Source organism: Vanessa tameamea, chromosome 24 (genome assembly GCF_037043105.1).
Source record: "Vanessa tameamea isolate UH-Manoa-2023 chromosome 24, ilVanTame1 primary haplotype, whole genome shotgun sequence".
NCBI classification, from domain to species: domain Eukaryota; kingdom Metazoa; phylum Arthropoda; class Insecta; order Lepidoptera; family Nymphalidae; genus Vanessa; species Vanessa tameamea.
This window is the reverse complement of record NC_087332.1, coordinates 9,378,225-9,395,968: the sequence shown is the minus strand read 5'-3', so window position 1 is coordinate 9,395,968 and position 17,744 is coordinate 9,378,225. Positions and strand designations below refer to the sequence as shown.

The 17,744-nt window shown below is 34.9% G+C and overlaps 2 protein-coding genes across 6 annotated transcripts in view; one reads left to right on the top strand and one right to left on the bottom strand.

Annotated features, from left to right (window-relative positions):
* The window catches only part of LOC113403204 (uncharacterized), a 140,012-nt gene that overhangs the window by 69,968 nt on the left and 52,300 nt on the right, over positions 1-17,744 (bottom strand). The gene's annotated exons all lie outside the window — the stretch shown is intronic.
* The window catches only part of Skel (Skeletor), a 78,996-nt gene that overhangs the window by 50,189 nt on the left and 11,063 nt on the right, over positions 1-17,744 (top strand). For 3 of the 5 annotated variants that reach the window (XM_064218831.1, XM_064218828.1, XM_064218826.1), the window contains exon 7: positions 15,246-15,345. In XM_064218831.1, the coding sequence (XP_064074901.1) occupies positions 15,246-15,345 (100 nt within the window). Of the gene's footprint in view, positions 1-2,382; positions 3,602-15,245; positions 15,346-17,744 lie in introns of those variants that run through there. The other 2 variants (XM_064218830.1, XM_064218829.1) reach the window with 2 other exon arrangements.

Genomic DNA, 17,744 nt, shown 5'->3' with positions numbered 1-17,744 from the left:
TATCACACCACCTGCGATAGCTTCACTGCAGGCGATCCAATAGAAAGTTATAACAACCCACGAATGACTATCTGGATGAACTCCTTCCTCTATGGACGACGCTCGGACCAGGGTCCACAATGTGGTACATGTATATAATATTTCGTGTAGTTTTTCTGGCAAATGATTTTTTTCATGATGATTGTTTTCACAAATATTATAGATATATATTTAGATTTAATTAAGTCCGAGAAGACTCATAACTCAAGCTTTAATATAGATCGAAATTCTATCCGACTTTAAAAGTAACAAGAACATCAATAATCGGATAAAAATAACTGAACTGGGTTTATATTAAAATATTTAATATATAATACATAAAGATTTGAAGCCGATGCTAAGCTTCGGAAGAACCTCTTTGATATTTTAAAACCGTTACATAATATATCTTTAAGGCAGAATTCGTTTGGTAGTTTTAAAAGGAGAGGTCATTAGCGCTAAATGGCTAACGCATGCTGCGCATCCTCGATGCTCCGGGTTAAATTAATTAAATCACATTTGCTGGAATCGTTTGGACTCGCTCCAAGCTGCGGATTGAGGAAGAAACGACTTGAACAGTCCAAATGTTTGCGGATGCTTCATTAGGGAATGTAACTCGGGGAAATGAAAGACCGATTACTACACCAGCGTGGCTTGCAGCGATATTCGTAGGTCTATCACACCCGAACGCGGGATTTAATTGTTACCTTCAGTCTTAAAACTAACATCATTGTTTTTTTTTATTTTTTTATAAAGTTATACGTACGATACTTTGTTTAGCGTCACAGTTCAAATGAAAATGCTTTAGTATGATACTCGTTAGTATCTGACTAAAGCAATTTATTTGCAAAAAATAGTTGTTAACCCATATTAATACATACATAATACATATTGAGCGGATTTACCCGTACGAGCAAATTCACCTCTGAATTTTTAACATATTAATACAAAATTATATCAAACAATGTGTTTTGTTTTTCAAAGCAAAGTCAAATATATTTAAAGAAGTATTTTATATATAAACATGCCTTAAAAAGTTCGTTTAATCTATGTTTATTTATTCCCGGCGTATAATTAACATATTGTGTCTAAATTGTGTGTAAAATGTCTTAAAACTATTGTTATTGTAAGGTATTTACCGTAACACCGAAAGTTACCTCATTAAAAACGTGTAATATTTACAGTTATGATTAAACTTGTGTAGCAAATAAATGTATTTTTAGTCTTTATTTTTGAAAGCGGATATTTCTCGTAAGAACACCTTGGGCTATATTTTATTTGATTACTGCGGTTCATTATTAAAACGACTTGTATTAAACCTACTATTACATTTAATATCCTTTTAGAGTATTCAGTATAAGTCTTCAGCTGCGAACCGAGCTGACATAACATATTATAGTAAAAACTTATAAAAAAGTTCAATTTAAATATTTAGTATATTACCTGATATGAGTAGCTGATAAACTTTATTCGTAAAATACATATGTATTCAATTGCAAAAAATCATAAAAATTATGTTGTGTGGAATTCAGGTATTGTAAGGTATTTTCTACCGTCGTCCTATCAATACAGGGACCAACGGTTACTGTATTACAGGCAGCAACAAAAGATAATACTCATCATTACATACGTCTATAGTTACGGTATAAAGTCTCAAATAAACATGAAACCTTACCCTAATAGCGTCAGAGTATTCACATCAATTAATGAGATGATTTTATCGCATTTGGCTTGAAGTTTAATAATGTAATGCGCTCAAAATTAATAATTAAATTCAAAGATATCAAATAAACATTAATTGAAATACGAACGACAGTGAGCAATAAATTTTACAGATATGCGATTAATACGAAGTTCCAATTGGCATAAAATAATCAATAAACAAAATGGAGGATTAATTTAAAAGCTTCGACGTACATCCTCTGCAACTCCGAACAGCCTTCGCGCGTGACGGCGATATAATTGATTTACAAATATAATAATTTAGTAACACGTATTGAACAAGCGCTGCAAGTCTCCTCTCGGTCGTGACGCAGCGCGGCCTGCGGGCGATACGTCTCGGGCTAATTATACGCACACTTAATGCAACCTCTTTCATCAAGTACCTTTTTAGATTGACACACATACTCGAAAGATCTAACGAAATTACAAACTTTCAAAATAGCTTAAATATTGCGTACTATGAAGCACGTACTCTTGAGAGAAGGTTAAAGTTCATCAATCATACTCCACAAATATCAAACACAACGTCAGCGGAATGTATCTGACGAATCACCCAGCCCCATACACCACCCACCACCCATCACCCATCACCCATCCCATCGGATATCGCTCTAGACTCTGAGCGGAGCTTTCCTGTTGCAGAGCCGCAACAAGGCGCTGTCCGGAGAGACGACACACGCACCCCCCCGCTCCCGCAAGCCCCTCGCTCGCCTCGACGCCACCACCTACCGTCCCCCGCACCTCCGCGCCGGCCCTCCCGCCACCCTCGAACAGCCGGCCACCCACGCGCACCACCGCCGGGCGGACCAGTTCACTCCGTCTCAGCACCAACTAATCCCGACCGATACCCGATCCAAAGACAAAGACTTTGAAATACAGCGCTCCGAAGAGATAGAACAGACGAGCTTCGAGCCGCAGTATCAGGATGATTTACTGACTGAAAACTATCAGCAAAAGGAACGACACCCTCAACAGGCTGTTGCGGAACAACGAGCGGTAGACCACTCGAATCAGCGACAACACTACCAAATTCAGAATAATCAATACCAGCAACAGTCCCGAAATCAATTATATCACAATGCGCAGCTCCAACAGCAACCTATCGACCGCACGACGGAGGACCTGCTGTATCAGCAGCAGTTTTACGAGCAGCAGCGCCGAGCGCTCCAGCGAGAGTTGCAACAGTATCGCCAAATTCAGTACCAACAAGAGCCGCTACAGTATCACTTGCTCCCTTACAACCCCGACCAGTCTCAGGGAGGTAGAAGGAGCTACCGCCACGTTGACCTTGACCTAGTTGCGGGGTCGGGGTCGCAGTGAGCGTCTCCCGCGGTCGATGAACGATCGTGCAACGCCGCTTCGAGCATCGTTGCGAAATCAATCATCCTTTCATCTTCCATTTCGAGACTGTGGTCAGTCAACGGCTCGTTTCGACACGTTCGATTGGCCAATCCGCGTATAAATAAACAAACCGATGAAGTGTGCCCTTCTAAACGTTCCTCTTACTCGCAGCCTTGGAAACATCTGCAGTCGGGTATGCCGCTTAGATTAAGACAGCGTTATTTCGATGTAAGACATCCTGCCATTAGCATTATAATACGTGTGTTACGTATTGGCTTGCCAGTAATATTTTAAATTATAAGATTGTGATTTCGATTGTGATTACCGTTGTGCAATACGATTATAAGGCATTATTTTACTCTACACGAAAGTATAAATTTACAAACTCTATGAAGTTTCAAATGCTTTTACTAAGAGCTACTGATTACTTTGGAAGTAAATGCAATTTTAAGAATAAGTGCATATATGTAATCTAATCGTGAGATGTTATGGTAACTGCCATGTTTAATGAGCCAGTCTACTTATTAATTAACTTTTGCGTTAGAATAGAGTTACTATACTATAAATGACTTCTATAAAAATACGCATTACATTTTAACGAGAGAAAATAATAGGAACATTATTATTTTGAGATCGCAATGTAATATTATATATCTTCATCTGTATTGCTTACTTTGAAAGAATACGTCGCACAAACAATCCTTACGAACTCGCATTCACCTGTGATAGAATAAATATTTTGAATTATGCTTATCAGAAATATTCTTCAACTTAGAGCTACGTCATTGGAATAACACGAACTTGTTACTGTATATTTTTGATTTACTTCGAAAAATATAATATTAATAATATAATATTTTAAAGCCTTGTAGATATTATTATTTTAGTAATCTAGATGTAGTTCCTGACTTGCGTGTAACCTTTTGCTTATAAGTTTATATACGTACGAGTATATCTGTCGATACATATATGTCTCCAATGTGTATATTATCATAAATGCAGAAAGTCTGCTTTCATTCATTCATATTTTTTATACTTTTATACTTAACAATAAAAGCAACGAATACTCTTAAGTAATAAAGCTTGCCAAATAATTCGACTTTAATTTATTCCTCATTTTTATAAATCATTACATTTTTTTTACATCAGCCTGTAAATTTCCCACTGCTGGGCTACGGCCTCCTCTCCCTTTGAGGAGAAGGTTTGGAGCATATTTTTATAAATCAATCATTTTTTATTTATCTTTGCCTTTTAGTGTGCAGATCAAAACTTGTTATGGATGTAGTGGTTGTTTACTTATTTTCAAAAAATATTTGCGTTACTGTTCAGTGTCATACAATTCTGTAGATTTATTAAAAATATCGTCTAAATAGCAGCTGTTTTCCAGCAGTTTTATTCACCTGATATCTAATTTAATATTCAAAACATTGTTATATTGAAAAAGTTTATCAATATACCCGCCCTGCTGTTACGTAATGCAACATTCCCGACTAAAGGCGAGATGGAGTTATAGTTACTGTTCGTCCGTCCGTGGCTGTAAAAAGTCTGCAAATAGTTACGGCTTACATATGTGTGTGATCTGTCCCCCGCACAATGAGGCTGATTAATCTTCGAACCTCTTTCCTCGTGTAATTCAACACAACTTGTTAATAATATAAAAAAAAACAATGAAGAAATATATATCGCAGAAAACAGATATTAATATTGAATTATATAATTTTCACAATCAGTTTGGCTATTGCTTATTAATAATATTAAGACAATTACAAGGATAGTCTATGATAATAGATTGACTGAAAGCAATCGTTCGGGCTCCGCTACTAAATCGTAAAATTAAAACACGCAATAAAATACATATATGAATGTAAGAAGGGATGTTCGGTCAATTAGCTTCAATTCTTCAAGCAAGCCGAAGCGTGAAGCGACAGCAGTACTGTTGGCTTTGTTTGAGCGAACCGTAAAGCAAACGCTCGTGGGAGAAATGCTAACAGCGCCGGCTAACCATTTATCATTCTTTTGTTTCTTCATAAATTTCCTTTGAACTTTATTATTTTTAAGACGATAACCGCATCAAAATTCTGACTCTACGACTTAGTACGTTATGCCTTTATGCTTGTTTAACGTTAAAGTAGCTTTCATATTGAACAGCTTATCTAATTTTCTTAACATCGCCAACTAACTTGTGCGAAGGAAATCAATATTTCGTCTAACTTCGTATAACTTACGTCAACTTAATGGTTGTGATGATTAGCTTGTTAGATTCAGAGCCGGAACGGTCCAGCGACTTGGACACGTAAATCTTAACCAAAGATTACGGGTTTGACCCTGGGCAGGCACAACTGAGTTTTAGTGCTTCAAATTGTTCATAAACTGAATAAGTTTGTAATTAACCTTTATACAATAACTCTTAAACCAAAACATTAAAAAATATTACATTTCTAAGCTTAATATTTAAATAAATATATGTACATAACTAAAATTTTGAATGAAGATTAAACTAAAATCTAATGTCCAGGCAGGCCAAGCGACGGAATATCTCAGAGCACGAACCCGTTGGACACATTCCTTGAGAATACAATGAACAGCCTTCACGACACTCGTACCATGAGTTCTAGAGAATCTACTTTGTTCAAAATAAATCTTGAAATGTTTAGGTTTTTAACAGAAAGATATGAAACGAGATTGAAGGAACAAAAATAGTACCGTTTTATAGATTTTGTTTAACTTATAAACTTTGATTAGCTTTTAGGTAAACACTGATTTTGCTCATTCAGCCATCGTCGATTTGACTTTCTAAAGAAGACGGCATTGCCTAACTGAGCAGATTTATAGATAAGGCCATATTAGTACAGATCTGTTCACCCAAGAAGGCGAGCCCTTATACGTTAACTTATCGGCGTGCGTTAGCGTGTTTGCGAGGTCTTAGTGTGCTTGACACTTATACATCAAAATCACGACGGCTAAAATGGACATTTCATATTTTTAATGAACGATGATAATTAATAAAATGTAAGGGGTGCGCCTCCGCGAGTAAATAGATCAATATCAACATCAATATATCAAAACGTTAGTTACAATAAATAGTGTTTAAAACATTTATCAAGCAAAAAATAAATAACAAGAGCGTAGATGAGAAAGACGAAGAAGATGAAGATTTCCATTTACTGCATGCGGTGTTGACGAAGATCCCATGAGTTATATTTTAAGGAAGGCCATAGAAATACGCATCACAAGAAATATAAATAAAACACGCTAACTTTAGTAGTATGATTGTCTATTTATTCCTTTAATTTGACACCATAATAAAACGACTTAATTCCACAGTATAAAGATATAACAAACAAACCATTGAATATGAAAGTTATGATGGTAAGCTGTGAGTTACATCGGGCTTTACCAGCTAATACGGTTGATTATTTTGGAGGGAATCAGATGCAACGCCTCCGAGCCCGAGTATGATACATGAATATCGTCTCGTGAATGAACAAGCGTTGCAGTAAATTGCTGGAATTGTTCTCGAACGTGTGTCGTGTAAAGTGACAGCAGAGATGCCTCGCTTTGATTATCCGATCCGTAAAGCAAACGTTTGTTTAGGAAACGCTCGCAAGATTCAAGTGCTTTTTTGAAGTCTAAAAACGCCATAGCACTGAAATCATTTGTTTTTATTACAACTGTATGAAGATAAGTTTGTACATCATTCCTAAGTATTTTTTTTTAACAATGAATCTTTTAACCTGAAATTGTAAAACGTGCCCACGAATAGTTATATAATATTATTATGAATAAATTATACATTTTCAGAATTGACGACTTCAAAACATTCATTCGATGTCACGATACTTTAGTATTTTTTTTATATTTGCTTGACGTATTATCCATTTAAGGCGAAACTAACGACACCTCATTTGTCAAAATCTGATAAGTACCTCGGGATACACGGACTGGATAAACACACATTAAAACAGCGGCTGCTAAACGTACGATCCCGGGATTATCTTCGTGACATGAGGTTTAAAAAATATTTACGTATGTACATATATTATATACAAATACCCAAAGAAAAGAAATATTCAATACTAGGCTTGAAGTTTATAATTTCCCAAGTACGAAGCAATTAAAAATTGATTAATAAATGTTAAGCCGTTATCGGTTGTCGATATCTGTGAATATTAAAGATCGCCATTCTAAATAAATATCCCTTATTAACGAGTGCTCACGTAATTTTGCAATTCGTGGCGTGTTCTTTCTACTACTTAAGAAAACATTATTAATGGATCAGTATGTTTCTAGTTTTACAAAGCTTTAGGATAGATTAATTGATCAGGTTAAGCAGTGTGCTGAACTGAGCTTCGAATACAATTTTTTTGAAAGTCAGAAAATCCGTCTAATGTGTGACATTTATAAGATGTTAATTTAATATGAATCAAGATGGCAAATTATGCCAACGCGCCGAGAAAAGACATATGATCAAGTAGTCCGCCTGACGGCAGGGGCCACGTTTACTCAGACACCGGCTCTGTTAGAAATATAAATCACTTCCACCCAGACAGCTATACAGCACACAGCTCTACCGCTACCACCGAGTAGATCATCGTTGGATTTTAAAGAAAATTAATGTCAAAAATATCTCATTTTCCACTTTACCGATTGAATAGTAATTTTAACAATTCAATCAAATTAAAAACTGTATAATAGTATGAAATATCGTGTATAAAATCAAAAATTAATAACTCCAGGTTCTTTTATCACAGGTAGGTAGGTATATCAAATTGTACCGAATAATAAACTCATTAATATAGGATGTGTCTTTCCATAACACTATATTGTGATCGTATTATATAAGTACTATGTCCAGATTATATTAAAATAGTTTTTGTTATCCGCCATTTGAAAACACTTATAATTTTTAAAAATTTTGGGGAATTTTGTATTTATAAGATACATTATAAGTATATTTAGTAAAGCAGAGAGCCGAGGGCGTGGTGGTTTCTAAATAGAAGACGAGGACTCTAACCGAAATTTACGAGTTGAAATTCGGGCAAACTACACTGAGTTTCGTGTGCAAAATTTATCTCATACTCGCCAGAGAAAAATAACATTGTCAGGTAATCTACATGGGCTGCGTGAATATTCGTCTCACATATTCGTAAGCCGTGGTGGAATAAACTCTAATTCCTCTCTTCAAAAAGAGATCTACGGCCAACAGTAGGGCGATTCCATGCTGTTTTATGTTTAGTACAAACAACAACCCATTCATATATTTATTACTTGAATACATACAAGCGTTTCTTAAATGTTAATTCTTCAAATTCTGAGATAAAATACTTCAAGTAACTGATGGTCGCTGTCATATTTCCTGAGCGTATTTTGATTCTCTTATTCGATGTAACATAACGTGTATTCACGCGTCGAATAAGAGAATCAAAATAAAATACTTTGATATACCTGAACTAGTTTGTACTCCAATAGCTGAACAGAGAAGCCTTTGTAACTAATTTTGGACTGAAGGCATTATTTCGAATCTTTTCGTTCAAATATGAGTTTTAAGCTGTAACATTAAAGTCTATTTTTCAATAGGTTGATAGAGTCAATTGATAGTATCACACGTATGCAGGGCAATTTGACCCTTGTGTATTGTGAATTAAGAGCTACTTGCGAGTGGAGGGGATGTTTGCTGTAACATAGGCAATAAGGCTGTTACGCAAACGATGCGATGTTCCACCCTCATTACCTATACCACGGATTCCGAATTGCTCTCAGAGACCTCTTTTGTGGGGTTTGGTGTAAAAACAAGATGACGAGGGCGCAGCGAAATGTTCGATACAATGTTTTGCTACGGCATCCCTTACTTGCTGTTGTTGTGTTTGGATCGGTTTCATTGAACAACAATATAATCAAGTTTAATCTGTGTTCCAAGTATGAACAACGGACACGTAGACACATATACAAGACAGAATAAATCATATTAGACTTCTTGTTGATATTCCTTTCCATAATATGGAAATATATTTTTTTTTTACGGAAAATACTACGAATCATTTCAAACTACCTCGTTTAAGCGAAGTGTTCCATACGTTCTTCTCCTAAAAGGGGGCCGCCATTCAGCAGTAACATATAAACAGACTGTTACTTTACGTTAGTAATCTATGAAATCAACATTAATTAAATTTATTCATTATATTCGTGTTTTAACTACGATCAAGACTTCGTGGTTTAAGCCATAATTAAAATATTTTTAGGATTACTTAAAATTTTAGGAATGACGAAATAAAACATTGTTGGTAGATTAAAAATAATTATTATTATACCTACACATTACGCAACTAACGATAGCTCCCTGTACTAACGGTAACAGTGGGGGGGTACTTTAAATATTTAAGAACACGCCATATGAAATTTAAAATTATAAAATAGTATAGATGATAAAATATCATTGAAATAATATTAGTTGATTGCCGTTCATGATTAATAAATTAAATTGTGCTAATTATTTAATTCATAATTATATGTAGTAGGTACTTATCCAGTGGTAAGTTTACAGTCCATTTTCTGCCATGAAAATGACGACGTCAAAGTCAAATATAATTTGTATCAGTAGCCTCTTGTACCCTTATGTTAAATAACTAAATATTATAAAGTGCTTTGGAAGGAACGCTTCTAAGAGCCTACTTGATTAGTTGATTCCGATGGTGATTTTTGATTTCGATAACATTAATGTTGTGACTTATCCGCTGGTCGTATCACTTTCACCAAACACAGAACTCCATCAGGATGTCTGAGCCGCACCGCGACAGCCTATTCCAGCTTCATAGAGAACGTAGCGTTTACATAAAATATTTGATTTAAGCCGCACAAAAGCTATTTGTTTAAATTCTTATATAATATAAATTCGCATCTATAAATTCTTATTTGAGTAAGACTGGAAAGTCAGCGAAGTTAAGTGAAGGTTCGAAGGTCGCCCTGATACGTGTGTAATTAGTAAACTTATATAAACAATGATCGTTCAGTATGAGAATTTGATATTTTCAATCGTTATTTGAAAAACAAATATATATATAATGAGTTAGAATACCTAATATTATTTACATAAGTTAATATTTATGTAACATGTTCGACGTATTGTTTCGGTGTTTGTTATGCAATGAGTATACGGACGTACTTTACTGTGGATCATTTAAATATTGTTTTTACTTTGTTTTGAATTTCGATCACACGCGTTACTGGTAAATAAGAGTAAGATCAATATTTTCACTGTGAAGTATAAACGTTACGGCTTTGTTTCGCCCGCAATAACCTCTCAACGCCTCCGTCGCTCCACCACGAACCTCCGTGAACATCTTCGACACGTGCTTAAGTAATTGTATTTATTGCGCGACCACAACAGCGCGATTATTCGCGATTATTCGACTATATTTTCGCGAATATGTTAAATAAATCGAACAGCAAATACGAGTGCGTGCCGTCTTCTCGGTTTTTAGTTAGATATGAAAGGAGTCAAATAAGATCGGCATCGACTACTCGCCACTCGGTTCAATGAATACTTTAGTAGGATTGCACCGCTCTCGCGTTCATTGTTCAATGAATAAACAAATACTTTGGGCTGAGATGCGAAAGTGGTATACTTGGGGCTGAGAGGTGAATTCATCTTAATCAAAGATTGGTATAAAACCGGACAGGCACCACAGAGTTTCACATTGCTAATGTATCCACCAATCCGTATTGGAGCAGCGTTGCGGAATAAGCTCAAAACCTCCTCAAGAAAAAAGACTGTTATTTACTTCAAATGTTTTGAAATATTTGAGTTAGTTGCTACAGTGAATTTGTGAATACGAATACCAAATAAGTTAATAAGACGACATTGACAGCGTTAAGTTCCGCAATTACACGAACAATACACACATTTATACTCTTAATAAAGATGCGATGATAAGATTTAATCACAATAATGACAATCTGTCAAGAGGCTCACATGCACTTGCAATTATCATCATCTGCGGCTTATCGGTGTTCGGCTTAATAAGCTGAATGCGGTGTGCCTGGTGGAATTACATCGCGCGGCTGATCACGTCACACTAGTCAGTGACACACACGGACGGATAACGTATTGGTGTCGATTTCATTTCGAATTTATTTGATAATGTTGCGGATTATTATTTACCTCGTGCCTTTTTTCATGTAATAGGTAACGGCACGGACCGGCCAAGTTGACCGGCAACTTGATGTTAAGTGGTCACCACCGCCGATAGACATTGGCGCCGTTAGAAATATTAACCATCCCTTACTTCGCCAATGCGCCAACAACCTTGGGGACTAAGATGTTACTGAACACAACAATACCAAGTATTGCTGCTTGGCGGCAGAATATCTGATGAGTGGGTGGTACCTACCCAGGCGGGTTAGCACAAAGCCCTACCAAGTAATATCTCCGTATTATCACGTATTTATCGTCTTTATGATATTGATGAGTGACTTTACTTTGAACTTTTCCTTTAAATTAAAAACAAGTTTTAAAAAATAGTTAGCGAGGCTGACTAACAGGCTGTATTAACTATTGCTATTTGGTAGAATAAGGGACGAGAGGATGTACAAAGCCCTACTACCAAGTATTACGCCATTAAAATTCTAAGATGATTTACGAGTTATATATAGTTTATCTGAATTTTAATAATTCAGAGTTCAGCACTTCAGACTGTTATAAAGTTGTTTACATTCGAGTCGCATTCATTTAAAACACCGAGCGAAACTTGAATGGGCACCATGAAGTCCACAATGATCTGCCGATAAATTACGTAATAAAACTAAAAGTTCTAGAACTTTAGTTCATTTTAAAATAAACTCCAATTTAAACTAAAGATATTTAAGAATTAAAAACTTGTGCTATTTGAAAACGATTGAATAACAACCACACTTAATCCGTACTGTCCGAACATCAATCGAGCTGCAATCAATATTAATACTAACTCAGTATAGAATAAAGTATAATTTAACGTGTATATTTTTCATCGTTACGGTGTAAGCGTTGGATTATACGCTGGGAATCAGGGCGGGATCAAATATTTATGTGGAGAAGAGTCTGTGGAAGCTAATTCGGTAACTTTACCGCGACAAGAGCAATTGAAAATCGATAGTGACCGTATCAGGCTCACGGCTTGTTGGAGTTGCATTTAATATTCGATTCTATTAGACTGCGGATGCTATGAGACACTGAATAATTAGCAGAGCCCATAAGCCAACTTGTGAACTAAACGGATATGTTGTTCTAGTGACAGTCACTTCGCAATGCTGCGATTGTAAAAAATACATTAATAAAAAAGCATATTATTCAATACAGGATTAGATAGATGATAGATAGGCGTGGAGCTAATACTTGTCGACTTCCAGGCAGGATACATTGTATACATATATAATTGTATTTGGCTAGCATAACTTTAGAACTTTGTAATTTAAATATTGTAAAACTATTGAGTTTCTTCCCAGTTCTTCTCGGTAGAATCTAAAATCCGGTAGCTTCACTTAATATAGTTTGTTATATGACGATTCAAAAGTGCTTGTAAAAGCCTACTCGAACAAAGTATATTTTCTTTTTGATTCAAAGATTATTGAAAACTCTAAATAGAATACCTTTACAAGCATTTCTAAGTCACTTCACAGGACTTCAACAAACATTAACAAATAAATTCATGTATCCTGTATGTATTTAAACTAGTATGGTAAATTCTACCGTCAAAGTGAGCCAGTATAATTACCATTTCAAGAGACAACTCAATTTCCATGATAGTGAGAAGTGTATTATGTATGCTATAGGAAGTTGTGGTCAACCAGTTCCTATCGTTCCAAGAAAAAAAACATGAAACTTCAGGTTTACGTTGAAATAATGTAACTTATAAAACTTTAGCACAAAACTGTAGCGAGACACTAACTTTTCCTGCTGCTGGTGTCAATAATTACAGCGGTTCCAAACAAATACAGTTTTTCTCTCTAAACATTGAGCAATTAAGCCCACTATGATATACAAAATATTAAGGAAGGATGTAATTTATATGTAATTATGAACGCTCTAATAGTTTAATTATTAAATCTTATTAGCGAAAGTGGAAATTTCTTTTAAGCGGTTTTTAAAATTACAAGATACCGGTTTTTATCATGGCTATTAACAAACATTTTGCCATTGATAATTGCTGAGATCTCGCACAATTACCGACGTACACGTCAACTTTCACCGGCGTCACCGTATTTACATCCGAAATATATAATAATAATTTAACCATTAAAGTAGTTGAGTAAATATCATTATGACGGAGCGATCTAAACAATTTGCTTTCTTTTCTATGATTTTCTTGGAAAACTAACAATGATTAGGATATTCTGTTTATTTTGTTATTGTTAGAGTAAAGAATTTAAGAACTAATTTACAATTGAATTTGAATTTCAAACTTAATTATTAATATGAATGTAAGAAAAAAGCCATATACAAAATTATAGTATACTCACTAAAAGTCCAAAAAATTGTCCTGCGGCGTTGTACGTGGGACGGTGGCGCTTTTACTTCTCTGAACATGTAATATAACTGCTTATGTGATTAAGTTATTATGTCCCAATAGAATTGGTACTCAGGTAAATATATTTAAAGGATTATTTCTAATGTAAGGAATTGTAAAAAAGAGCGTTTTGAATGAGCTTTAGGAGATGCCTCCGCTCTTTTTCAAGACATAGTTTGGAGCTTGTTTCAAAAGCTGAACCGATGCGAATTGATACATACAACACATATCAATTCAGACAATTTTCTCGTGATGTGAGATGAGTTTTGAGTTTTAAATAGAAATTAGGCGTATGGAAAGTCAGTAGTTCCTGCCCGGATTTAAATTTCCGATCTACACCATACGTGTGCACGTTTAAGAATATTTGCAGCGCGTAAATTAGATCTAGCTTTAATGCAATGATAACAGTATGGTTTAATTAATTAATTAGTAAATTATTTGCTCCTGCTGCGGTCTGGGGCTCTGTTTGTTCCTAGCGCTGTTTGTGCGGTAACTAGCGACTTATATAAATATGTACGACGGACATTTGCGACTTAGAAAGCTACTACATCAGTTTTATAATACGTTGTATAAATTATGACCGCGAGGAATAGGGCAAGAATGCGAGTAGCATTTTTCCGTTGAATCGCAAAACAGATTCTCATTTTTTTTATAAAAACGAGTAAAATTAGACGGGGTGTGTTATATGTTTTATAAAATTAATAACTAACGAATTTGTGTCCTATCACTTCAATGGGCGAAGGTGTTCACTTATCATTGGTCTCATTTTTATCAAAATTGTTGTGATATTCTGTACTTCTAGGGCTACCTAAATAGACAATTAATGTAATTTAAAAATCTATCTGAAAATTCGATAAACATACATTTAAATAAACCGATCAATAAAGCATTCCTAGTGTACGTAGCCGCGCATAAATCGCGCTATTTAATGCATCGCTAGAATTATCGTAATAAAAACGTTGCCGAAGAATAAAAGGAAAATGTGCTTTATTCAGAAATTACTCGAAAATACGCATGATTTTAAAACACCAGTCGAATAGATTGTTCAATTTATTTGTTGTTTACCAAATATCTCTCATCGATTTATAGATAGGACCTCAAAAAAACCGACGAGAGAGCCCAGACATCGAATTATAACTTCTCTTAAAGTAGAAACAAAACAAACATTGAGAAAAAAATCTTTTAAGTTTAATGTCTGCCTCACTCCGCGGTCGGGAGACGAGTTTGGACAAGAGTTCGAATCGTCTTGAGACTTAAAGTATTATAAAACAACGCAGTCTTCTGGCAAAATAGTCGCTTTGTTTGGTTGCACTTTTGCGGTGGGTTATTTTGAAATGAAAAGGGTTATTTTGAAATATGTAAACGTTTTATTTAATTAATTAAAAATAACCAATTCCATAAAAAATCATTTTTTTTCATTTCAGACAGTTATATTTGTAGTAGGAATAAGTTGGAATGTAAATTTTGATATCCACCCAACCTGGGTATTAAATACTAATACTTAATTGAGATAAAATTAGGTGCTTGCTCATAAAATTGTAGAACCGAACTAGTCTTAAAACATTTTGAATCTAAATCAATTGAAAAGCTAATTTCGAAAGTTTTAAAATAGTTACTTCATTTCAGTCGAAATTGAACTGCGAGGTGCTACACGACGAACTGGCCTTCGAAGTGCGCTGGGCCGTCGCCGGGGACAGCATTGTCTTGCAGCTCGTCGCTAAGCTTGGTACGTTCTACTGCACCTTATTTGAATTTTTTTTTTTTTACTATACCATAGAAGTACGCGTTGATGATGTCTATATATTGGTATTTATGTTATATAACGTCGTATAGATTACACACTCAACATTCGGAACAGTCGCCATTATAACATCTATTTGTTTGGTTTAAGATGGTTTTGTGACGAAAAAGTTAATATTAAAATTAATTATCTATCTATATAAATTATAGATTCTATCTTACAGTTTTGCTTTTAGCTCGATCCAACTTCGCTTGCCTCGCCGTTGCTACAGTTATGGGAAAAATTGTTACCTTAGCTCTTTGCGACGGAACATTCAGCTTGAATATATTATACTAGCTGTTGCCCGCGGCTTTGTCGCGTGGAAATTATATTACAGAATAATTTAAAATATTACGTTAATTTAAGACCTCATTTGTGGTTCGACTTTCGTGGCTAGATACACCAGACTGCTTACAGAGCTCAGTCTCGACCAGGCTATTTAGAGCTATCTATGCGAAAAACTGTCTTCTCTTATATCTACTCCGGCCATTTTATAATTGTCGTGGTGAAGCATACTTTAAGCGCGAACTCTCTTGAAATTAAAGGGGTATTCTGATGGTATCAAAGATATTCGTGGAACTATTTCTCTTTTAGTACATCCAGTGATAACTGTAACCTATGACATTACGACAGAGAACCCTTTCTATTAGTCTGGTGCCGTCGCATAATTTTGGAGTCTTAAATTTCTCAGTAACATTATTGACGCGCCAATCACCTCGCCCGTTATTTCTTATGTTAAAAAATGACGGGCTTCAAGACTAACCTACATACGAAATTTCAACCCCTATTTAAACCCTTAGGGGTAGAATATCCAGAAACTCTTAAATACATATCTACTCATTTCTCATCAGTAGCCCAAAAATAAAGATTAATGCTTATAACTTCAAAAATGACGGATTTCCATACAAATTTTCAACCCTATTTCACCCCATTAGAGATAATATATCCTGAAACGCTAAATTACATATGTACTCATTTTTAAATATTAACCAAAAACAAAGTTTCGTGTTTCTACCTTACAAAAATTACGGTATTCCCTACAAATTTTTAATCCTTATTTCACCCCTTTAGGGGTAAAATATCAAGAAACGGTTAAATACATATTGTAATTGCAGTAGTTCGGGATGGCAAAATAAAATTATGTTATACAATGATGCTCCAATCTCTCTATGTTTCTTTACAATCCCTCACAATCATCCAATTGTTTTCCTTATGACAGCTCAATCATTTTTAAAATAAGAAATAGTGTTGCATGCCAGTATTAAATGTTATTCCATAAAATAATATTAACTAAAGTTGTACAAATTATTGATCAATTAATTACAATAATAATTGTATATATTTATAATATGTGATATTATTAATGATATAATTAATTATAAGATCCTATGACGTAGCACCGTATGGAGGCTAGGGCTAGTCTCTAACATATGATATCCTATGACGTAGCACCGTATGGAGGCAAGGGCTAGTCTCTAACAATATCTACTCATTTTTAAAAGTATCTCAAAAATGAAATTTCATGTTTCTAACTTAAAAAATGACGGACTTCCATACAAACGTTCAAGTCAGTCAGGACTTGGTATTTTATAAATATAGAAGATGAAAATAACTTGTCTGCGTGTAGCGTGTTTATTCTTTCAGTGGTTATATTTTAGTAGCTTTACTAATATAATTTTCCTTGTCTGGTTTTTGAATTCGCGATAGTATTCCTTGGCACAGGAAATATTATATTGGGGCAAATCCAAATGTTATATCATGCGTGGCAACTATCCAGAAATATAGGGGCGAATAACCTACTCAGTGTTTTACTACGAATGATATTTGCGAGCCAATTTTTGATATCAGACGGAAATATTACTTAGCTAATGAATAACATTTTGACAAACTTTACTTATATTAAAGACGCGAAAGCTTAGATCAATGAATATTCCTTACTCTGTTACTTACCCTGCACCTGCATCCCCTCACATGCAAGTGAAGCCGCGGGCTGGAAATAGTGTAATAAATAGTATCAATTCAGTAGTGAGTCATTAATATTAGCACGAAATTGTATCGTTTTAAAATATCGATGACGCACTGTGGTTCTCTCTGGCGAACGTGCTGTTTAACTGCCCCACGTAAATTTAATCAGGAGTTTCGTCTTCTTATTGATTTATATTTCAGTCAAATAATGCAACCACTATTTATTTATGAAAGAGACTGAAGAAACTAATTATCACGACGTACATTTAATCTCAAATCGATGATAATGTCATCATCGGTTTAAGATTAACGACAAATAGCTTTGATTTAAATACAAAAACATATGAGTTGTGATTACAGAGATGACTGAAAATGATATG